Source organism: Myotis myotis, unplaced genomic scaffold, assembly GCF_014108235.1.
Source record: "Myotis myotis isolate mMyoMyo1 unplaced genomic scaffold, mMyoMyo1.p scaffold_m19_p_6, whole genome shotgun sequence".
Taxonomy (NCBI): Eukaryota; Metazoa; Chordata; class Mammalia; order Chiroptera; family Vespertilionidae; genus Myotis; species Myotis myotis.
The window spans coordinates 83,250,100-83,274,278 of NW_023416368.1; the positions used below are offsets into that span (position 1 = coordinate 83,250,100).

Below are 24,179 nucleotides of genomic sequence, written 5' to 3' on the forward strand. Positions count from 1 at the left end.
GGGGAGATCATCAAGCCCAGAGAGCATCCCTCTAGCAATGACAGGTGGGAGTTAGATGATAAGCACTCCAGCTCCCTCACCCTCATTTGGGATGACTCTAAGGTGTATGTTGTATGCATTCTCACTTCCAGCCTTCAGAACAAGCTTCTGTGGTTGAAGCCTCCCAGTGTGTGGTACTTGGTCATGGCAGCTCTGGGAAACCAATAAACCAAATGACCCAACAATTCCTTTTTTAGTACAGTAAGTCCTCGTGTAACGTTGTCAATAGGTTCTGTGACTTTAAGTGAAAAAATGTACAAAGAAACCAATCTTACATAGGCTAAGTGATATAAAAAAGAGTTAAGTTCATACAACATCTCATCAATGTTATTATGAAATGATGTTGAACAAATCAATGTTATTTGAGGACCTGGGTATATCCCCAAAAGAATTGGAAACAAGGACTCAAATGGATGCTTGTACATCCATGTTCATAGCAGCATGATTCACAATAGTCAAAGGTGGAAAAAGCCAAATTTTCCATCAACAGATAAATGAACAAATAAAATGTGATCTAACCACACAACAGGATATTTATCCATAAACAGGAATAAAGTTCTGATACATACTATGGCATGGAAGAACCTTGAAAGCATTATGTTAGCTAAAATAAGCAAGACACAAAAGGCCAGTTATATTGTACAATTTCTCTTATATGAGATATCTATAATAGGAATTTGCATGGAGACAGTAAGTAATTAGAGGTTACCAGGAACTGGGGGAGGGGGGTGGTGAGTAGGAAAAGGGGAGTTACTACCTAATGGGTACACAGATCCAGTTTGGGGTGATACAAATATTTCAGAAATAGTGGTGATGTGGAAGTAATCAATGTCACTAAATTGTACATTAAAATAGTTAAACTATATATCGTAGATAGATAGAATAAAAATGTTATTCTTACTTGTTCTTGACGTCACACTCACATAGGCCTCGGTGGACGTCTCAGGTATGGTCACAGGGACAAAGGAACTTTCAGACAGTGTACTGAAAGTGGCTGTAGTCTCAGCCACAGTGCGGTCTGAACCTGTGGCAGCTGACTTAGTGGCTGCAAGAGTTGTAGTTTTCAGGATAGTGGTTGGACTTAATCCTCCTGGGTTGCTTTCAGCTGCAGTCAAGGTCACAGTGCCCCCAGTCATAGTGTCAGAAAATTCTGAAAGACCAACTGAGGTTGCAGGTGGAGAGGTTAGTGTGCTCCAGAAAGCTACAGTATAAGGCTCACCTGTGGTTGCAGGGGTACTGGCAGGCCCAAGAACAACAGAGGAAATAGTCAGAGTTGGAAGACCTGTACTGGTCTCAGATGCAGGGCTGGTGGCCAGTAAGCTTGTGGTGTCTGATGAACCATGGAAAAGAGTTGAAGTTGAAATAGTTGTGCTGAGGTCCATCCCAGGTTGGATGGATAGTGAGGCTGTGGTATCTGGTAAATGAGGAAAAATAGTTGAAGCAAGAAAATTTATGCTTGTCTCTGCACTGGGGTGGGTGGCCAATAAGGCTGTAGTCTCTGGTTCACCAGCAGTAAGAGTCAGAGTTGGAACAACTGTGCTGTCATCTGTTTCAGAAATAGTGACCTGTGAGGTCACCTTATCTGGTACACTAGGAGAGACAGTCAGAGTTGGAAGAGCTGAACTGGTTTCTGTCCCAGAGTCGGTGGCCACTGTGAGTGTGGATTCTGATTCACTAGGGGAAACACTGGGGGTTGTCTTGGACATTGTTGGGCTGGTCTCTTTAGGATGGGTGACAAATAAGACTGTTGTATGTGGCTCACCAGAGGAATCAGTCCGAGTTGGAACAGCTGACCTGACTTCTGTCCCATAATGGGTGATCCATGAGGGTGTGATCTCCAGTTGATCTGGGGAAATTGTCAAAGTTGGAAAAACTATGCTGGTCTCTGCCCTAGTACTAGTAGCCTGTGAGGTCACCACCTCTGGTACAACAGGTTGGACAGTTATAGCTGGAATAGTTGAACTGGATTCTGCCCCAGGAATGGTGGCCATTGAGATTGTGCTGTCTAATTCACTACGGGAAAAATTGAAAGTCGTTTGGGAAACAATTGGGCTGGTCTCTGAAGGATGGGTGACCATGGAAACTGTTGCATCTGGATCACCAGGGGACACAATCAGAGTTGGAACTGCTGACTTGGTTTCTGTTTCAAACTGGGTGACCCATGAGGCTGTGGTCTCCAGTTGATTTGGGGAAATTGTCAAAATTGGAAAAGTTGTGCTGGTCTCTGCCCCAGAACTAGTAGCCTGTGAAGTCACCACCTCTGATACAACAGGTTGGACAGTTGTAGCTAGAACAGTTGAACTAGTTTCTGTCCCAGGACTGGTGGCCATCAAGGGTGTGCTATCTGATTCAGTATAGAAAACACTGGGAGTTGTTTGGGGCAAAATTGGGCTGGTATGTGCAGGATGGGTGATCAAAGGGACTCTTGTATCTGGTTCACCAGAGGAAATGATCAGAGTTGGAACAGTGGTGCTGGTCTTTGTCCAAGAACTAAAGACGGGTGCAGGTGTGATTGCTGGTCTACTGAATATGGGTGGCGTTGTCCTGAAAACTGCTGTGCTGGTCTCTATACCAGGTCTCGTGGCCAAGAAGGATGTCATCTCCAAAATATCATGTGAAACACCTGGGGTTGTGATGATCACTCCTGTTGTGCTTGTGCTGGCTGTTTTACTTGATGTCCTGAGGAGCGTCAGCATTCCAAAAGAGGAAGTGGATACTCTGGTGGTCAAGGTCGCTGTGGTGGTGGTCTGTGCCCTCTCTGTCCCTCCTGTTGGTAGCCCTGTGAGTTGTGGGATAGACACAGAGTTTGCACAGAATGATTACCACTTACTGAACTGGCAAGAACTTTTTTTCTTCCTATCATTACTACTGTTACTAACACCACTGTCACTACCTTCCATTATTGCTGCTATTACTACTCTTATTAATATTGTTACTACTACAACTATTACTTCCTACCATTATTGCTGTGACTACTGTTAATACCACTGCTGCTATCTATCATTACTGCTGTCACTACCACCATTACCACCTATTACCACTGTTATTACTATTGTTATTTACTATGACTATTAGAATTATTGCTACTGTTATTACTAGAGCCATAACTACTGTTATTACTATGACTATTGCCACTGTTATTACTACTTTTACTTTTTGTGCTTTCACTACAAAATAAATGTTCACTGGATTAAATTTGCCAGGAACCACACTAGCTGGCCAATGTGAGTGGAAGTCAGTCTCTGAGAAAGAGTAGAGTGTCATTGGCTGAGACAACAGCTATTGACCAGGGCTTCCGAAAAATAGTTCCCAGGAAAGAGGAGGAACTAACTGGAGGCTTCTCAATGGAGACCACAAAGCCTACTGAAGCTTAGTGCAGGGAGAGAGACAAAATTAAGAGGATTTTGACTCTGATGGTGAAGCCATGCCATATGCTGCTAAGAATACCCTGAAAAGCATATTTCCGAGAGTAGACATTCTAAAGTGATTCCAATGTGTTTGATGACGGTGGTGGTGATAGTGGTAATGATGAGCAATTGTAAAGCACCTAGCATCCTTTTCCTCATTGATCATCACAGGAACATTGTAAGTACACCCTATTATTGTATTTGACAGAAAAGTAAAACCTCAGAAATGATAATTTGCCAAGGTCACACAGCTACTGACAAGATAGCGTGGATATGTGACCGGATAGTTTTCTCTGTATCCTAAACCTTTGTTAATAACCGTTTATATTAATTTTGTAACTGAATTTCAGAATCCTGTGCGGTCTAAAATGAAAATGATATGAGGAAAAAACATCCATTTTGGTGGTGTTGGAAAGAATTTTGTACTCAGTAGATCTCAGACTGGAAAAATATTGCTTGTCACAACTGTGTGTATGTGGAGTGCACTACAGGCATTTATGAGTACAAGCCAGGGATGCTCTTTAACACCTACAACACATGAACAACTCACCACAACAAATAATTATCTGGGTTGGTACTTGTCAACTGTGCTGAGAGTGGAGAAACATCAGACGCAGTTGTAACTGTTCCTAAGTACAAATTCTCTGCTATAATGGTATTAATACGGGTAATGAAGATATCCTCACTGGCTGGGTTCAAATTTGAAACTATTAACCATTACCTAGGCTTCATCAGCAGTACTAATCATTGTCCAAAAGTTGGTGTCTACTGTATGAGGTAGTATGTGAGAAAGTAATAGGAATTGGGGATGGGCTGGTTGAAGAGAGAGCAGTAATGACGGTTGAAGAGGGAAACGATGTTGAAGTAAATATAGTAGGGTCCTTGCAATGGTGGAATGAAAAGCATACCCAGGGCCTAGAAAAAGGGCTGGTTGCAAAGAAAATTGAGATGGAACCTATAACTCCTGATGGAGAGGAAGAAAATGAGCTTTCTGACAAAAAAGAGGTGAATGTGACAGCCAGAAAGATCTTAGATGAGGACAATCAAGACACCAGGAATGAGGCTCTTTAAAAAAGGAGTTCAATGAGTAGGTATATGCACGTAAGTGGCTGTAGCTGAGATGAAGATCAGATGAATGCTTGTCAAAAGATCAAAAGGCACAGGCAAAATTGGCATGCATCAACTACTGAGGATATGAAAAACAAAGGCATTGAAGGAGAAGTCATTGTCACCTAAAAAAGACGAAGTTCCCAGTGGATAAATAACATTGGATGACAAAGAGTGGTTGGTGGGAGAAGAATGTGTTTCATGTCCTGACAGGGTGGTCCCCGCGCTGGTCTCAGCTGTGTGTCCGGGAAGGTGAACTGCCTCTGTGCCTGTGGAGGCTGCAGAGGAGTCCAGGCTCCGCGCTGTGCTCTCGCTCACATGTGCAGTGGAACGGGCTCCGGGATCCACGCTTGTGCCCAAGGCGTCAGTGGCCGGCAGCAGGCCAGAGGTCCAGACGGAGGGGACGAGAGGAGGAGGGGAGGATGCGCTCTCACGTGTTGTAGGAGCAACTGGGGACGGGGAGGCTGTGCTGGGGGCCGATTGCACGGAGGAAGAGCTGCTTGTCTCCTCAAAGGGAGGACGTGTCCTGGACACATGCTCCGGGCCCCTGCTCCCGGGAGTCGTCACCGGTGAGTGTGTGAAACCTTGAGTGGCAGCCCCGTGAGTCCCTGGGCTGGAGGCGGTGGTCCAGGTGTCCAAGGCAGTTGTGCCCGGCGACGTAGCCCCAGGGTGACCACTTGGCGTGGTGAGGGTCCCTTCGGCGGCTCCTGTCATGACTGGGGAGGACGAGAGCCCCGGCATGCCTGTGGAGATGTCTGGTGTCATGGTGGACTGAGACGGGCCAGAGGAGACTGTCCCGCTGGAGGACATGCCTTCTGTCCCGGAGACCTCCGTGGCACCATCACGAGTGGGCGCGTGGGAAGAGACGGGCATTGTCTCCGCGGCTGAGCTCATGGGCTGGGAGGTGCTGGCCTCCCTCAGGCCGGGGCTCGTGGAGGATGCTGACTCTGCCTCAGACCAAGTGGTTTCCGAAGAGCCGGGCACTGCTGCGGAAACTCTGCTTTCCCTCGTGACGGAAGGGGTCGCCACTGGAGAAGTCACTTCGGGGGGCGCTGACTCACCTGGCACAGAGGAAGGTGTTTCCTGTCCTGACCTGGTGGTCCCCGCGCTGGTCTCAGCTGTGTGTCCGGGAAGGTGAACTGCCTCTGTGCCTGTGGAGGCTGCAGAGGAGTCCAGGCTCCGCGCTGTGCTCTCGCTCACATGTGCAGGGGAACGGGCTCCGGGATCCACGCTTGTGCCCAAGGCGTCAGTGGCCGGCAGCAGGCCAGAGGTCCAGACGAAGGTGACGAGAGGAGGAGGGGAGGACGCGCTCTCACGTGTTGTAGGAGCAACTGGGGACGGGGAGGCTGTGCTGGGGGCCGATTGCACGGAGGAAGAGCTGCTTGTCTCCTCAAAGGGAGGACGTGTCCTGGACACATGCTCCGGGCCTCTGCTCCCGGGAGTCGTCACCGGTGAGTGTGTGAAACCTTGAGTGGCAGCCCCGTGAGTCCCTGGGCTGGAGGCGGTGGTCCAGGTGTCCAAGGCAGTTGTGCCCGGCGACGTAGCCCCAGGGTGACCACTTGGCGTGGTGAGGGTCCCTTCGGCGGCTCCTGTCATGACTGGGGAGGACGAGAGCCCCGGCATGCCTGTGGAGAGGTCTGGTGTCATGGTGGACTGAGACGGGCCAGAGGAGACTGTCCCGCTGGAGGACATGCCTTCTGTCCCGGAGACCTCCGTAGCACCATCACCAGTGGGCGCGTGGGAAGAGACGGGCATTGTCTCCGCGGCTGAGCTCATGGGCTGGGAGGTGCTGGCCTCCCTCAGGCCAGGGCTCGTGGAGGATGCTGACTCTGCCTCAGACCAAGTGGTTTCCGAAGAGCCGGGCACTGCTGCGGAAACTCTGCTTTCCCTCGTGACGGAAGGGGTCGCCACTGGAGAAGTCACTTCGGGGGGCGCTGACTCACCTGGCACAGAGGAAGGTGTTTCCTGTCCTGACCGGGTGGTCCCCGCGCTGGTCTCAGCTGTGTGTCCGGGAAGGTGAACTGCCTCTGTGCCTGTGGAGGCTGCAGAGGAGTCCAGGCTCCGCGCTGTGCTCTCGCTCACATGTGCAGTGGAACGGGCTCCGGGATCCACGCTTGTGCCCAAGGCGTCAGTGGCCGGCAGCAGGCCAGAGGTCCAGACGGAGGTGACGAGAGGAGGAGGGGAGGACGCGCTCTCTCGTGTTGTAGGAGCAACTGGGGACGGGGAGGCTGTGCTGGGGGCCGATTGCACGGAGGAAGAGCTGCTTGTCTCCTCAAAGGGAGGACGTGTCCTGGACACATGCTCCGGGCCCCTGCTCCCGGGAGTCGTCACCGGTGAGTGTGTGAAACCTTGAGTGGCAGCCCCGTGAGTCCCTGGGCTGGAGGCGGTGGTCCAGGTGTCCAAGGCAGTTGTGCCCGGCGACGTAGCCCCAGGGTGACCACTTGGCGTGGTGAGGGTCCCTTCGGCGGCTCCTGTCATGACTGGGGAGGTCGAGAGCCCCGGCATGCCTGTGGAGATGTCTGGTGTCATGGTGGACTGAGCCGGGACAGAGGAGACTGTCCCGCTGGAGGACATGCCTTCTGTCCCGGAGACCTCCGTGGCACCATCACGAGTGGGCGCGTGGGAAGAGACGGGCATTGTCTCCGCGGCTGAGCTCATGGGCTGGGAGGTGCTGGCCTCCCTCAGGCCGGGGCTCGTGGAGGATGCTGACTCTGCCTCAGACCAAGTGGTTTCCGAAGAGCCGGGCACTGCTGCGGAAACTCTGCTTTCCCTCGTGACGGAAGGGGTCGCCACTGGAGAAGTCACTTCGGGGGGCGCTGACTCACCTGGCACAGAGGAAGGTGTTTCCTGTCCTGACCTGGTGGTCCCCGCGCTGGTCTCAGCTGTGTGTCCGGGAAGGTGAACTGCCTCTGTGCCTGTGGAGGCTGCAGAGGAGTCCAGGCTCCGCGCTGTGCTCTCGCTCACATGTGCAGTGGAACGGGCTCCGGGATCCACGCTTGTGCCCAAGGCGTCAGTGGCCGGCAGCAGGCCAGAGGTCCAGACGGAGGTGACGAGAGGAGGAGGGGAGGACGCGCTCTCTCGTGTTGTAGGAGCAACTGGGGACGGGGAGGCTGTGCTGGGGGCCGATTGCACGGAGGAAGAGCTGCTTGTCTCCTCAAAGGGAGGACGTGTCCTGGACACATGCTCCGGGCCTCTGCTCCCGGGAGTCGTCACCGGTGAGTGTGTGAAACCTTGAGTGGCAGCCCCTTGAGTCCCTGGGCTGGAGGCGGTGGTCCAGGTGTCCAAGGCAGTTGTGCCCGGCGACGTAGCCCCAGGGTGACCACTTGGCGTGGTGAGGGTCCCTTCGGCGGCTACTGTCATGACTGGGGAGGACGAGAGCCCCGGCATGCCTGTGGAGATGTCTGGTGTCATGGTGGACTGAGCCGGGCCAGAGGAGACTGTCCCGCTGGAGGACATGCCTTCTGTCCCGGAGACCTCCGTAGCACCATCACCAGTGGGCGCGTGGGAAAAGACGGGCATTGTCTCCGCGGCTGAGCTCATGGGCTGGGAGGTTTTGGCCTCCCTCAGGCCGGGGCTCGTGGAGGATGCTGACTCTGCCTCAGACCAAGTGGTTTCCGAAGAGCCGGGCACTGCTGCGGAAACTCTGCTTTCCCTCGTGACGGAAGGGGTCGCCATTGGAGAAGTCACTTCGGGGGGCGCTGACTCACCTGGCACAGAGGAAGGTGTTTCCTGTCCTGAGCGGGTGGTCCTCGCGCTGGTCTCAGCTGTGTGTCCGGGAAGGTGAAATGCCTCTGTGCCTGTGGAGGCTGCAGAGGAGTCCAGGCTCCGCGCTGTGCTCTCGCTCACATGTGCAGTGGAACGGGCTCCGGGATCCACGCTTGTGCCCAAGGCGTCAGTGGCCGGCAGCAGGCCAGAGGTCCAGACGGAGGTGACGAGAGGAGGAGGGGAGGACGCGCTCTCTCGTGTTGTAGGAGCAACTGGGGACGGGGAGGCTGTGCTGGGGGCCGATTGCACGGAGGAAGAGCCGCTTGTCTCCTCAAAGGGAGGACGTGTCCTGGACACATGCTCCGGGCCCCTGCTCCCGGGAGTCGTCACCGGTGAGTGTGTGAAACCTTGAGTGGCAGCCCCGTGAGTCCCTGGGCTGGAGGCGGTGGTCCAGGTGTCCAAGGCAGTTGTGCCCGGCGACGTAGCCCCAGGGTGACCACTTGGCGTGGTGAGGGTCCCTTCGGCGGCTCCTGTCATGACTGGGGAGGACGAGAGCCCCGGCATGCCTGTGGAGATGTCTGGTGTCATGGTGGACTGAGCCGGGCCAGAGGAGACTGTCCCGCTGGAGGACATGCCTTCTGTCCCGGAGACCTCCGTAGCACCATCACCAGTGGGCTCGTGGGAATAGACGGGCATTGTCTCCGCGGCTGAGCTCATGGGCTGGGAGGTTTTGGCCTCCCTCAGGCCGGGGCTCGTGGAGGATGCTGACTCTGCCTCAGACCAAGTGGTTTCCGAAGAGCCGGGCACTGCTGCGGAAACTCTGCTTTCCCTCGTGACGGAAGGGGTCGCCATTGGAGAAGTCACTTCGGGGGGCGCTGACTCACCTGGCACAGAGGAAGGTGTTTCCTGTCCTGAGCGGGTGGTCCTCGCGCTGGTCTCAGCTGTGTGTCCGGGAAGGTGAACTGCCTCTGTGCCTGTGGAGGCTGCAGAGGAGTCCAGGCTCCGCGCTGTGCTCTCGCTCACATGTGCAGTGGAACAGGCTCCGGGATCCACGCTTGTGCCCAAGGCGTCAGTGGCCGGCAGCAGGCCAGAGGTCCAGACGGAGGTGACGAGAGGAGGAGGGGAGGACGCGCTCTCTCGTGTTGTAGGAGCAACTGGGGACGGGGAGGCTGTGCTGGGGGCCGATTGCACGGAGGAAGAGCTGCTTGTCTCCTCAAAGGGAGGACGTGTCCTGGACACATGCTCCGGGCCCCTGCTCCCGGGAGTCGTCACCGGTGAGTGTGTGAAACCTTGAGTGGCAGCCCCGTGAGTCCCTGGGCTGGAGGCGGTGGTCCAGGTGTCCAAGGCAGTTGTGCCCGGCGACGTAGCCCCAGGGTGACCACTTGGCGTGGTGAGGGTCCCTTCCGCGGCTCCTGTCATGACTGGGGACGTCGAGAGCCCCGGCATGCCTGTGGAGATGTCTGGTGTCATGGTGGACTGAGCCGGGACAGAGGAGACTGTCCCGCTGGAGGACATGCCTTCTGTCCCGGAGACCTCCGTGGCACCATCACGAGTGGGCGCGTGGGAAGAGACGGGCATTGTCTCCGCGGCTGAGCTCATGGGCTGGGAGGTGCTGGCCTCCCTCAGGCCGGGGCTCGTGGAGGATGCTGACTCTGCCTCAGACCAAGTGGTTTCCGAAGAGCCGGGCACTGCTGCGGAAACTCTGCTTTCCCTCGTGACGGAAGGGGTCGCCACTGGAGAAGTCACTTCGGGGGGCGCTGACTCACCTGGCACAGAGGAAGGTGTTTCCTGTCCTGACCGGGTGGTCCCCGCGCTGGTCTCAGCTGTGTGTCCGGGAAGGTGAACTGCCTCTGTGCCTGTGGAGGCTGCAGAGGAGTCCAGGCTCCGCGCTGTGCTCTCGCTCACATGTGCAGTGGAACGGGCTCCGGGATCCACGCTTGTGCCCAAGGCGTCAGTGGCCGGCAGCAGGCCAGAGGTCCAGACGGAGGTGACGAGAGGAGGAGGGGAGGACGCGCTCTCTCGTGTTGTAGGAGCAACTGGGGACGGGGAGGCTGTGCTGGGGGCCGATTGCACGGAGGAAGAGCTGCTTGTCTCCTCAAAGGGAGGACGTGTCCTGGACACATGCTCCGGGCCTCTGCTCCCGGGAGTCGTCACCGGTGAGTGTGTGAAACCTTGAGTGGCAGCCCCGTGAGTCCCTGGGCTGGAGGCGGTGGTCCAGGTGTCCAAGGCAGTTGTGCCCGGCGACGTAGCCCCAGGGTGACCACTTGGCGTGGTGAGGGTCCCTTCGGCGGCTCCTGTCATGACTGGGGACGTCGAGAGCCCCGGCATGCCTGTGGAGATGTCTGGTGTCATGGTGGACTGAGCCGGGCCAGAGGAGACTGTCCCGCTGGAGGACATGCCTTCTGTCCCGGAGACCTCCGTAGCACCATCACCAGTGGGCGCGTGGGAAGAGACGGGCATTGTCTCCGCGGCTGAGCTCATGGGCTGGGAGGTGCTGGCCTCCCTCAGGCCGGGGCTCGTGGAGGATGCTGACTCTGCCTCAGACCAAGTGGTTTCCGAAGAGCCGGGCACTGCTGCGGAAACTCTGCTTTCCCTCGTGACGGAAGGGGTCGCCACTGGAGAAGTCACTTCGGGGGGCGCTGACTCACCTGGCACAGAGGAAGGTGTTTCCTGTCCTGACCTGGTGGTCCCCGCGCTGGTCTCAGCTGTGTGTCCGGGAAGGTGAACTGCCTCTGTGCCTGTGGAGGCTGCAGAGGAGTCCAGGCTCCGCGCTGTGCTCTCGCTCACATGTGCAGTGGAACGGGCTCCGGGATCCACGCTTGTGCCCAAGGCGTCAGTGGCCGGCAGCAGGCCAGAGGTCCAGACGGAGGTGACGAGAGGAGGAGGGGAGGACGCGCTCTCTCGTGTTGTAGGAGCAACTGGGGACGGGGAGGCTGTGCTGGGGGCCGATTGCACGGAGGAAGAGCTGCTTGTCTCCTCAAAGGGAGGACGTGTCCTGGACACATGCTCCGGGCCCCTGCTCCCGGGAGTCGTCACCGGTGAGTGTGTGAAACCTTGAGTGGCAGCCCCGTGAGTCCCTGGGCTGGAGGCGGTGGTCCAGGTGTCCAAGGCAGTTGTGCCCGGCGACGTAGCCCCAGGGTGACCACTTGGCGTGGTGAGGGTCCCTTCGGCGGCTCCTGTCATGACTGGGGAGGTCGAGAGCCCCGGCATGCCTGTGGAGATGTCTGGTGTCATGGTGGACTGAGCCGGGACAGAGGAGACTGTCCCGCTGGAGGACATGCCTTCTGTCCCGGAGACCTCCGTGGCACCATCACGAGTGGGCGCGTGGGAAGAGACGGGCATTGTCTCCGCGGCTGAGCTCATGGGCTGGGAGGTGCTGGCCTCCCTCAGGCCGGGGCTCGTGGAGGATGCTGACTCTGCCTCAGACCAAGTGGTTTCCGAAGAGCCGGGCACTGCTGCGGAAACTCTGCTTTCCCTCGTGACGGAAGGGGTCGCCACTGGAGAAGTCACTTCGGGGGGCGCTGACTCACCTGGCACAGAGGAAGGTGTTTCCTGTCCTGACCTGGTGGTCCCCGCGCTGGTCTCAGCTGTGTGTCCGGGAAGGTGAACTGCCTCTGTGCCTGTGGAGGCTGCAGAGGAGTCCAGGCTCCGCGCTGTGCTCTCGCTCACATGTGCAGTGGAACGGGCTCCGGGATCCACGCTTGTGCCCAAGGCGTCAGTGGCCGGCAGCAGGCCAGAGGTCCAGACGGAGGTGACGAGAGGAGGAGGGGAGGACGCGCTCTCTCGTGTTGTAGGAGCAACTGGGGACGGGGAGGCTGTGCTGGGGGCCGATTGCACGGAGGAAGAGCCGCTTGTCTCCTCAAAGGGAGGACGTGTCCTGGACACATGCTCCGGGCCTCTGCTCCCGGGAGTCGTCACCGGTGAGTGTGTGAAACCTTGAGTGGCAGCCCCTTGAGTCCCTGGGCTGGAGGCGGTGGTCCAGGTGTCCAAGGCAGTTGTGCCCGGCGACGTAGCCCCAGGGTGACCACTTGGCGTGGTGAGGGTCCCTTCGGCGGCTCCTGTCATGACTGGGGAGGTACGAGAGCCCCGGCATGCCTGTGGAGATGTCTGGTGTCATGGTGGACTGAGCCGGGACAGAGGAGACTGTCCCGCTGGAGGACATGCCTTCTGTCCCGGAGACCTCCGTAGCACCATCACCAGTGGGCGCGTGGGAAGAGACGGGCATTGTCTCCGCGGCTGAGCTCATGGGCTGGGAGGTGCTGGCCTCCCTCAGGCCGGGGCTCGTGGAGGATGCTGACTCTGCCTCAGACCAAGTGGTTTCCGAAGAGCCGGGCACTGCTGCGGAAACTCTGCTTTCCCTCGTGACGGAAGGGGTCGCCACTGGAGAAGTCACTTCGGGGGGCGCTGACTCACCTGGCACAGAGGAAGGTGTTTCCTGTCCTGACCGGGTGGTCCCCGCGCTGGTCTCAGCTGTGTGTCCGGGAAGGTGAACTGCCTCTGTGCCTGTGGAGGCTGCAGAGGAGTCCAGGCTCCGCGCTGTGCTCTCGCTCACATGTGCAGTGGAACGGGCTCCGGGATCCACGCTTGTGCCCAAGGCGTCAGTGGCCGGCAGCAGGCCAGAGGTCCAGACGAAGGTGACGAGAGGAGGAGGGGAGGACGCGCTCTCTCGTGTTGTAGGAGCAACTGGGGACGGGGAGGCTGTGCTGGGGGCCGATTGCACGGAGGAAGAGCTGCTTGTCTCCTCAAAGGGAGGACGTGTCCTGGACACATGCTCCGGGCCCCTGCTCCCGGGAGTCGTCACCGGTGAGTGTGTGAAACCTTGAGTGGCAGCCCCGTGAGTCCCTGGGCTGGAGGCGGTGGTCCAGGTGTCCAAGGCAGTTGTGCCCGGCGACGTAGCCCCAGGGTGACCACTTGGCGTGGTGAGGGTCCCTTCGGCGGCTACTGTCATGACTGGGGAGGACGAGAGCCCCGGCATGCCTGTGGAGATGTCTGGTGTCATGGTGGACTGAGCCGGGCCAGAGGAGACTGTCCCGCTGGAGGACATGCCTTCTGTCCCGGAGACCTCCGTAGCACCATCACCAGTGGGCGCGTGGGAAGAGACGGGCATTGTCTCCGCGGCTGAGCTCATGGGCTGGGAGGTGCTGGCCTCCCTCAGGCCGGGGCTCGTGGAGGATGCTGACTCTGCCTCAGACCAAGTGGTTTCCGAAGAGCCGGGCACTGCTGCGGAAACTCTGCTTTCCCTCGTGACGGAAGGGGTCGCCACTGGAGAAGTCACTTCGGGGGGCGCTGACTCACCTGGCACAGAGGAAGGTGTTTCCTGTCCTGACCGGGTGGTCCCCGCGCGGGTCTCAGCTGTGTGTCCGGGAAGGTGAACTGCCTCTGTGCCTGTGGAGGCTGCAGAGGAGTCCAGGCTCCGCGCTGTGCTCTCGCTCACATGTGCAGTGGAACGGGCTCCGGGATCCACGCTTGTGCCCAAGGCGTCAGTGGCCGGCAGCAGGCCAGAGGTCCAGACGGAGGTGACGAGAGGAGGAGGGGAGGACGCGCTCTCTCGTGTTGTAGGAGCAACTGGGGACGGGGAGGCTGTGCTGGGGGCCGATTGCACGGAGGAAGAGCTGCTTGTCTCCTCAAAGGGAGGACGTGTCCTGGACACATGCTCCGGGCCCCTGCTCCCGGGAGTCGTCACCGGTGAGTGTGTGAAACCTTGAGTGGCAGCCCCGTGAGTCCCTGGGCTGGAGGCGGTGGTCCAGGTGTCCAAGGCAGTTGTGCCCGGCGACGTAGCCCCAGGGTGACCACTTGGCGTGGTGAGGGTCCCTTCGGCGGCTCCTGTCATGACTGGGGAGGTCGAGAGCCCCGGCATGCCTGTGGAGATGTCTGGTGTCATGGTGGACTGAGCCGGGACAGAGGAGACTGTCCCGCTGGAGGACATGCCTTCTGTCCCGGAGACCTCCGTGGCACCATCACGAGTGGGCGCGTGGGAAGAGACGGGCATTGTCTCCGCGGCTGAGCTCATGGGCTGGGAGGTGCTGGCCTCCCTCAGGCCGGGGCTCGTGGAGGATGCTGACTCTGCCTCAGACCAAGTGGTTTCCGAAGAGCCGGGCACTGCTGCGGAAACTCTGCTTTCCCTCGTGACGGAAGGGGTCGCCACTGGAGAAGTCACTTCGGGGGGCGCTGACTCACCTGGCACAGAGGAAGGTGTTTCCTGTCCTGACCGGGTGGTCCCCGCGCTGGTCTCAGCTGTGTGTCCGGGAAGGTGAACTGCCTCTGTGCCTGTGGAGGCTGCAGAGGAGTCCAGGCTCCGCGCTGTGCTCTCGCTCACATGTGCAGTGGAACGGGCTCCGGGATCCACGCTTGTGCCCAAGGCGTCAGTGGCCGGCAGCAGGCCAGAGGTCCAGACGGAGGTGACGAGAGGAGGAGGGGAGGACGCGCTCTCTCGTGTTGTAGGAGCAACTGGGGACGGGGAGGCTGTGCTGGGGGCCGATTGCACGGAGGAAGAGCTGCTTGTCTCCTCAAAGGGAGGACGTGTCCTGGACACATGCTCCGGGCCCCTGCTCCCGGGAGTCGTCACCGGTGAGTGTGTGAAACCTTGAGTGGCAGCCCCGTGAGTCCCTGGGCTGGAGGCGGTGGTCCAGGTGTCCAAGGCAGTTGTGCCCGGCGACGTAGCCCCAGGGTGACCACTTGGCGTGGTGAGGGTCCCTTCGGCGGCTCCTGTCATGACTGGGGAGGTCGAGAGCCCCGGCATGCCTGTGGAGATGTCTGGTGTCATGGTGGACTGAGCCGGGACAGAGGAGACTGTCCCGCTGGAGGACATGCCTTCTGTCCCGGAGACCTCCGTGGCACCATCACGAGTGGGCGCGTGGGAAGAGACGGGCATTGTCTCCGCGGCTGAGCTCATGGGCTGGGAGGTGCTGGCCTCCCTCAGGCCGGGGCTCGTGGAGGATGCTGACTCTGCCTCAGACCAAGTGGTTTCCGAAGAGCCGGGCACTGCTGCGGAAACTCTGCTTTCCCTCGTGACGGAAGGGGTCGCCACTGGAGAAGTCACTTCGGGGGGCGCTGACTCACCTGGCACAGAGGAAGGTGTTTCCTGTCCTGACCTGGTGGTCCCCGCGCTGGTCTCAGCTGTGTGTCCGGGAAGGTGAACTGCCTCTGTGCCTGTGGAGGCTGCAGAGGAGTCCAGGCTCCGCGCTGTGCTCTCGCTCACATGTGCAGTGGAACGGGCTCCGGGATCCACGCTTGTGCCCAAGGCGTCAGTGGCCGGCAGCAGGCCAGAGGTCCAGACGGAGGTGACGAGAGGAGGAGGGGAGGACGCGCTCTCTCGTGTTGTAGGAGCAACTGGGGACGGGGAGGCTGTGCTGGGGGCCGATTGCACGGAGGAAGAGCTGCTTGTCTCCTCAAAGGGAGGACGTGTCCTGGACACATGCTCCGGGCCTCTGCTCCCGGGAGTCGTCACCGGTGAGTGTGTGAAACCTTGAGTGGCAGCCCCTTGAGTCCCTGGGCTGGAGGCGGTGGTCCAGGTGTCCAAGGCAGTTGTGCCCGGCGACGTAGCCCCAGGGTGACCACTTGGCGTGGTGAGGGTCCCTTCGGCGGCTACTGTCATGACTGGGGAGGACGAGAGCCCCGGCATGCCTGTGGAGATGTCTGGTGTCATGGTGGACTGAGCCGGGACAGAGGAGACTGTCCCGCTGGAGGACATGCCTTCTGTCCCGGAGACCTCCGTGGCACCATCACGAGTGGGCGCGTGGGAAGAGACGGGCATTGTCTCCGCGGCTGAGCTCATGGGCTGGGAGGTGCTGGCCTCCCTCAGGCCGGGGCTCGTGGAGGATGCTGACTCTGCCTCAGACCAAGTGGTTTCCGAAGAGCCGGGCACTGCTGCGGAAACTCTGCTTTCCCTCGTGACGGAAGGGGTCGCCACTGGAGAAGTCACTTCGGGGGGCGCTGACTCACCTGGCACAGAGGAAGGTGTTTCCTGTCCTGACCGGGTGGTCCCCGCGCTGGTCTCAGCTGTGTGTCCGGGAAGGTGAACTGCCTCTGTGCCTGTGGAGGCTGCAGAGGAGTCCAGGCTCCGCGCTGTGCTCTCGCTCACATGTGCAGTGGAACGGTCTCCGGGATCCACGCTGGTGCCCAAGGCGTCAGTGGCCGGCAGCAGGCCAGAGGTCCAGACGGAGGTGACGAGAGGAGGAGGGGAGGACGCGCTCTCTCGTGTTGTAAGAGCAACTGGGGACGGGGAGGCTGTGCTGGGGGCCGATTGCACGGAGGAAGAGCTGCTTGTCTCCTCAAAGGGAGGACGTGTCCTGGACACATGCTCCGGGCCCCTGCTCCCGGGAGTCGGCACCGGTGAGTGTGTGAAACCTTGAGTGGCAGCCCCGTGAGTCCCTGGGCTGGAGGCGGTGGTCCAGGTGTCCAAGGCAGTTGTGCCCGGCGACGTAGCCCCAGGGTGACCACTTGGCGTGGTGAGGGTCCCTTCCGCGGCTCCTGTCATGACTGGGGACGTCGAGAGCCCCGGCATGCCTGTGGAGATGTCTGGTGTCATGGTGGACTGAGCCGGGCCAGAGGAGACTGTCCCGCTGGAGGACATGCCTTCTGTCCCGGAGACCTCCGTAGCACCATCACCAGTGGGCGCGTGGGAAGAGACGGGCATTGTCTCCGCGGCTGAGCTCATGGGCTGGGAGGTGCTGGCCTCCCTCAGGCCGGGGCTCGTGGAGGATGCTGACTCTGCCTCAGACCAAGTGGTTTCCGAAGAGCCGGGCACTGCTGCGGAAACTCTGCTTTCCCTCGTGACGGAAGGGGTCGCCACTGGAGAAGTCACTTCGGGGGGCGCTGACTCACCTGGCACAGAGGAAGGTGTTTCCTGTCCTGACCGGGTGGTCCCCGCGCTGGTCTCAGCTGTGTGTCCGGGAAGGTGAACTGCCTCTGTGCCTGTGGAGGCTGCAGAGGAGTCCAGGCTCCGCGCTGTGCTCTCGCTCACATGTGCAGTGGAACGGGCTCCGGGATCCACGCTTGTGCCCAAGGCGTCAGTGGCCGGCAGCAGGCCAGAGGTCCAGACGGAGGTGACGAGAGGAGGAGGGGAGGACGCGCTCTCTCGTGTTGTAGGAGCAACTGGGGACGGGGAGGCTGTGCTGGGGGCCGATTGCACGGAGGAAGAGCTGCTTGTCTCCTCAAAGGGAGGACGTGTCCTGGACACATGCTCCGGGCCCCTGCTCCCGGGAGTCGTCACCGGTGAGTGTGTGAAACCTTGAGTGGCAGCCCCGTGAGTCCCTGGGCTGGAGGCGGCGGTCCAGGTGTCCAAGGCAGTTGTGCCCGGCGACGTAGCCCCAGGGTGACCACTTGGCGTGGTGAGGGTCCCTTCGGCGGCTCCTGTCATGACTGGGGAGGACGAGAGCCCCGGCATGCCTGTGGAGATGTCTGGTGTCATGGTGGACTGAGCCGGGACAGAGGAGACTGTCCCGCTGGAGGACATGCCTTCTGTCCCGGAGACCTCCGTGGCACCATCACGAGTGGGCGCGTGGGAAGAGACGGGCATTGTCTCCGCGGCTGAGCTCATGGGCTGGGAGGTGCTGGCCTCCCTCAGGCCGGGGCTCGTGGAGGATGCTGACTCTGCCTCAGACCAAGTGGTTTCCGAAGAGCCGGGCACTGCTGCGGAAACTCTGCTTTCCCTCGTGACGGAAGGGGTCGCCACTGGAGAAGTCACTTCGGGGGGCGCTGACTCACCTGGCACAGAGGAAGGTGTTTCCTGTCCTGACCGGGTGGTCCCCGCGCTGGTCTCAGCTGTGTGTCCGGGAAGGTGAACTGCCTCTGTGCCTGTGGAGGCTGCAGAGGAGTCCAGGCTCCGCGCTGTGCTCTCGCTCACATGTGCAGTGGAACGGGCTCCGGGATCCACGCTTGTGCCCAAGGCGTCAGTGGCCGGCAGCAGGCCAGAGGTCCAGACGGAGGTGACGAGAGGAGGAGGGGAGGACGCGCTCTCTCGTGTTGTAGGAGCAACTGGGGACGGGGAGGCTGTGCTGGGGGCCGATTGCACGGAGGAAGAGCTGCTTGTCTCCTCAAAGGGAGGACGTGTCCTGGACACATGCTCCGGGCCCCTGCTCCCGGGAGTCGTCACCGGTGAGTGTGTGAAACCTTGAGTGGCAGCCCCGTGAGTCCCTGGGCTGGAGGCGGTGGTCCAGGTGTCCAAGGCAGTTGTGCCCGGCGACGTAGCCCCAGGGTGACCACTTGGCGTGGTGAGGGTCCCTTCGGCGGCTCCTGTCATGACTGGGGAGGTCGAGAGCCCCGGCATGCCTGTGGAGATGTCTGGTGTCATGGTGGACTGAGCCGGGCCAGAGGAGACTGTCCCGCTGGAGGACATGCCTTCTGTCCCGGAGACCTCCGTAGCACCATCACCAGTGGGCGCGTGGGAAGAGACGGGCATTGTCTCCGCGGCTGAGCTCATGGGCTGGGAGGTGCTGGCCTCCCTCAGGCCGGGGCTCGTGGAGGATGCTGACTCTGCCTCAGACCAAGTGGTTTCCGAAGAGCCGGGCACTGCTGCGGAAACTCTGCTTTCCCTCGTGACGGAAGGGGTCGCCACTGGAGAAGTCACTTCGGGGGGCGCTGACTCACCTGGCACAGAGGAAGGTGTTTCCTGTCCTGACCTGGTGGTCCCCGCGCTGGTCTCAGCTGTGTGTCCGGGAAGGTGAACTGCCTCTGTGCCTGTGGAGGCTGCAGAGGAGTCCAGGCTCCGCGCTGTGCTCTCGCTCACATGTGCAGTGGAACGGGCTCCGGGATCCACGCTTGTGCCCAAGGCGTCAGTGGCCGGCAGCAGGCCAGAGGTCCAGACGGAGGTGACGAGAGGAGGAGGGGAGGACGCGCTCTCTCGTGTTGTAGGAGCAACTGGGGACGGGGAGGCTGTGCTGGGGGCCGATTGCACGGAGGAAGAGCTGCTTGTCTCCTCAAAGGGAGGACGTGTCCTGGACACATGCTCCGGGCCTCTGCTCCCGGGAGTCGTCACCGGTGAGTGTGTGAAACCTTGAGTGGCAGCCCCGTGAGTCCCTGGGCTGGAGGCGGTGGTCCAGGTGTCCAAGGCAGTTGTGCCCGGCGACGTAGCCCCAGGGTGACCACTTGGCGTGGTGAGGGTCCCTTCGGCGGCTCCTGTCATGACTGGGGAGGACGAGAGCCCCGGCATGCCTGTGGAGATGTCTGGTGTCATGGTGGACTGAGACGGGCCAGAGGAGACTGTCCCGCTGGAGGACATGCCTTCTGTCCCGGAGACCTCCGTAGCACCATCACCAGTGGGCGCGTGGGAAGAGACGGGCATTGTCTCCGCGGCTGAGCTCATGGGCTGGGAGGTGCTGGCCTCCCTCAGGCCGGGGCTCGTGGAGGATGCTGACTCTGCCTCAGACCAAGTGGTTTCCGAAGAGCCGGGCACTGCTGCGGAAACTCTGCTTTCCCTCGTGACGGAAGGGGTCGCCACTGGAGAAGTCACTTCGGGGGGCGCTGACTCACCTGGCACAGAGGAAGGTGTTTCCTGTCCTGACCGGGTGGTCCCCGCGCTGGTCTCAGCTGTGTGTCCGGGAAGGTGAACTGCCTCTGTGCCTGTGGAGGCTGCAGAGGAGTCCAGGCTCCGCGCTGTGCTCTCGCTCACATGTGCAGTGGAACGGGCTCCGGGATCCACGCTGGTGCCCAAGGCGTCAGTGGCCGGCAGCAGGCCAGAGGTCCAGACGGAGGTGACGAGAGGAGGAGGGGAGGACGCGCTCTCTCGTGTTGTAAGAGCAACTGGGGACGGGGAGGCTGTGCTGGGGGCCGATTGCACGGAGGAAGAGCTGCTTGTCTCCTCAAAGGGAGGACGTGTCCTGGACACATGCTCCGGGCCCCTGCTCCCGGGAGTCGTCACCGGTGAGTGTGTGAAACCTTGAGTGGCAGCCCCGTGAGTCCCTGGGCTGGAGGCGGTGGTCCAGGTGTCCAAGGCAGTTGTGCCCGGCGACGTAGCCCCAGGGTGACCACTTGGCGTGGTGAGGGTCCCTTCGGCGGCTCCTGTCATGACTGGGGACGTCGAGAGCCCCGGCATGCCTGTGGAGATGTCTGGTGTCATGGTGGACTGAGCCGGGCCAGAGGAGACTGTCCCGCTGGAGGACATGCCTTCTGTCCCGGAGACCTCCGTGGCACCATCACCAGTGGCGCGTGGGAAGAGACGGGCATTGTCTCCGCGGCTGAGCTCATGGGCTGGGAGGTGCTGGCCTCCCTCAGGCCGGGGCTCGTGGAGGATGCTGACTCTGCCTCAGACCGAGTGGTTTCCGAAGAGCCGGGCACTGCTGCGGAAACTCTGCTTTCCCTCGTGACGGAAGGGGTCGCCACTGGAGAAGTCACTTCGGGGGGCGCTGACTCACCTGGCACAGAGGAAGGTGTTTCCTGTCCTGACCGGGTGGTCCCCGCGCTGGTCTCAGCTGTGTGTCCGGGAAGGTGAACTGCCTCTGTGCCTGTGGAGGCTGCAGAGGAGTCCAGGCTCCGCGCTGTGCTCTCGCTCACATGTGCAGTGGAACGGGCTCCGGGATCCACGCTTGTGCCCAAGGCGTCAGTGGCCGGCAGCAGGCCAGAGGTCCAGACGGAGGTGACGAGAGGAGGAGGGGAGGACGCGCTCTCTCGTGTTGTAGGAGCAACTGGGGACGGGGAGGCTGTGCTGGGGGCCGATTGCACGGAGGAAGAGCTGCTTGTCTCCTCAAAGGGAGGACGTGTCCTGGACACATGCTCCGGGCCCCTGCTCCCGGGAGTCGTCACCGGTGAGTGTGTGAAACCTTGAGTGGCAGCCCCGTGAGTCCCTGGGCTGGAGGCGGTGGTCCAGGTGTCCAAGGCAGTTGTGCCCGGCGACGTAGCCCCAGGGTGACCACTTGGCGTGGTGAGGGTCCCTTCGGCGGCTCCTGTCATGACTGGGGAGGTCGAGAGCCCCGGCATGCCTGTGGAGATGTCTGGTGTCATGGTGGACTGAGCCGGGCCAGAGGAGACTGTCCCGCTGGAGGACATGCCTTCTGTCCCGGAGACCTCCGTGGCACCATCACGAGTGGGCGCGTGGGAAGAGACGGGCATTGTCTCCGCGGCTGAGCTCATGGGCTGGGAGGTGCTGGCCTCCCTCAGGCCGGGGCTCGTGGAGGATGCTGACTCTGCCTCAGACCGAGTGGTTTCCGAAGAGCCGGGCACTGCTGCGGAAACTCTGCTTTCCCTCGTGACGGAAGGGGTCGCCACTGGAGAAGTCACTTCGGGGGGCGCTGACTCACCTGGCACAGAGGAAGGTGTTTCCTGTCCTGACCGGGTGGTCCCCGCGCTGGTCTCAGCTGTGTGTCCGGGAAGGTGAACTGCCTCTGTGCCTGTGGAGGCTGCAGAGGAGTCCAGGCTCCGCGCTGTGCTCTCGCTCACATGTGCAGTGGAACGGGCTCCGGGATCCACGCTTGTGCCCAAGGCGTCAGTGGCCGGCAGCAGGCCAGAGGTCCAGACGGAGGTGACGAGAGGAGGAGGGGAGGACGCGCTCTCTCGTGTTGTTGGAGCAACTGGGGACGGGGAGGCTGTGCTGGGGGCCGATTGCACGGAGGAAGAGCTGCTTGTCTCCTCAAAGGGAGGACGTGTCCTGGACACATGCTCCGGACCCCTGCTCCCGGGAGTCGTCACCGGTGAGTGTGTGAAACCTTGAGTGGCAGCCCCGTGAGTCCCTGGGCTGGAGGCGGTGGTCCAGGTGTCCAAGGCAGTTGTGCCCGGCGACGTAGCCCCAGGGTGACCACTTGGCGTGGTGAGGGTCCCTTCGGCGGCTCCTGTCATGACTGGGGAGGTCGAGAGCCCCGGCATGCCTGTGGAGATGTCTGGTGTCATGGTGGACTGAGCCGGGCCAGAGGAGACTGTCCCGCTGGAGGACATGCCTTCTGTCCCGGAGACCTCCGTGGCACCATCACGAGTGGGCGCGTGGGAAGAGACGGGCATTGTCTCCGCGGCTGAGCTCATGGGCTGGGAGGAGCTGGCCTCCCTCAGGCCGGGGCTCGTGGAGGATGCTGACTCTGCCTCAGACCAAGTGGTTTCCGAAGAGCCGGGCACTGCTGCGGAAACTCTGCTTTCCCTCGTGACGGAAGGGGTCGCCACTGGAGAAGTCACTTCGGGGGGCGCTGACTCACCTGGCACAGAGGAAGGTGTTTCCTGTCCTGACCTGGTGGTCCCCGCGCTGGTCTCAGCTGTGTGTCCGGGAAGGTGAACTGCCTCTGTGCCTGTGGAGGCTGCAGAGGAGTCCAGGCTCCGCGCTGTGCTCTCGCTCACATGTGCAGTGGAACGGGCTCCGGGATCCACGCTTGTGCCCAAGGCGTCAGTGGCCGGCAGCAGGCCAGAGGTCCAGACGGAGGTGACGAGAGGAGGAGGGGAGGACGCGCTCTCTCGTGTTGTAAGAGCAACTGGGGACGGGGAGGCTGTGCTGGGGGCCGATTGCACGGAGGAAGAGCTGCTTGTCTCCTCAAAGGGAGGACGTGTCCTGGACACATGCTCCGGGCCCCTGCTCCCGGGAGTCGTCACCGGTGAGTGTGTGAAACCTTGAGTGGCAGCCCCGTGAGTCCCTGGGCTGGAGGCGGTGGTCCAGGTGTCCAAGGCAGTTGTGCCCGGCGACGTAGCCCCAGGGTGACCACTTGGCGTGGTGAGGGTCCCTTCGGCGGCTCCTGTCATGACTGGGGACGTCGAGAGCCCCGGCATGCCTGTGGAGATGTCTGGTGTCATGGTGGACTGAGCCGGGCCAGAGGAGACTATCCCGCTGGAGGACATGCCTTCTGTCCCGGAGACCTCCGTAGCACCATCACCAGTGGGCGCGTGGGAAGAGACGGGCATTGTCTCCGCGGCTGAGCTCATGGGCTGGGAGGTGCTGGCCTCCCTCAGGCCGGGGCTCGTGGAGGATGCTGACTCTGCCTCAGACCGAGTGGTTTCCGAAGAGCCGGGCACTGCTGCGGAAACTCTGCTTTCCCTCGTGACGGAAGGGGTCGCCACTGGAGAAGTCACTTCGGGGGGCGCTGACTCACCTGGCACAGAGGAAGGTGTTTCCTGTCCTGACCTGGTGGTCCCCGCGCTGGTCTCAGCTGTGTGTCCGGGAAGGTGAACTGCCTCTGTGCCTGTGGAGGCTGCAGAGGAGTCCAGGCTCCGCGCTGTGCTCTCGCTCACATGTGCAGTGGAACGGGCTCCGGGATCCACGCTTGTGCCCAAGGCGTCAGTGGCCGGCAGCAGGCCAGAGGTCCAGACGGAGGTGACGAGAGGAGGAGGGGAGGACGCGCTCTCTCGTGTTGTAGGAGCAACTGGGGACGGGGAGGCTGTGCGGGGGGCCGATTGCACGGAGGAAGAGCTGCTTGTCTCCTCAAAGGGAGGACGTGTCCTGGACACATGCTCCGGGCCCCTGCTCCCGGGAGTCGTCACCGGTGAGTGTGTGAAACCTTGAGTGGCAGCCCCGTGAGTCCCTGGGCTGGAGGCGGTGGTCCAGGTGTCCAAGGCAGTTGTGCCCGGCGACGTAGCCCCAGGGTGACCACTTGGCGTGGTGAGGGTCCCTTCGGCGGCTCCTGTCATGACTGGGGACGTCGAGAGCCCGGGCATGCCTGTGGAGATGTCTGGTGTCATGGTGGACTGAGCCGGGCCAGAGGAGACTGTCGCGCTGGAGGACATGCCTTCTGTCCCGGAGACCTCCGTAGCACCATCACCAGTGGGCGCGTGGGAAGAGACGGGCATTGTCTCCGCGGCTGAGCTCATGGGCTGGGAGGTGCTGGCCTCCCTCAGGCCGGGGCTCGTGGAGGATGCTGACTCTGCCTCAGACCGAGTGGTTTCCAAAGAGCCGGGCACTGCTGCGGAAACTCTGCTTTCCCTCGTGACGGAAGGGGTCGCCACTGGAGAAGTCACTTCGGGGGGCGCTGACTCACCTGGCACAGAGGAAGGTGTTTCCTGTCCTGACCGGGTGGTCCC

General features: G+C 60.7%; 1 protein-coding gene across 1 annotated transcript in view; it reads right to left on the minus strand.

The window, feature by feature from the left end:
* Positions 1-24,179, minus strand: part of MUC16 (mucin 16, cell surface associated) — an 85,604-nt gene that overhangs the window by 58,187 nt on the left and 3,238 nt on the right. The window contains 6 exon segments of the mRNA XM_036314052.1: positions 146-160; positions 941-2,115; positions 2,200-2,470; positions 5,138-12,354; positions 12,356-20,498; positions 20,609-24,136. Of these exon segments, the coding sequence (XP_036169945.1) occupies positions 146-160; positions 941-2,115; positions 2,200-2,470; positions 5,138-12,354; positions 12,356-20,498; positions 20,609-24,136 (20,349 nt within the window).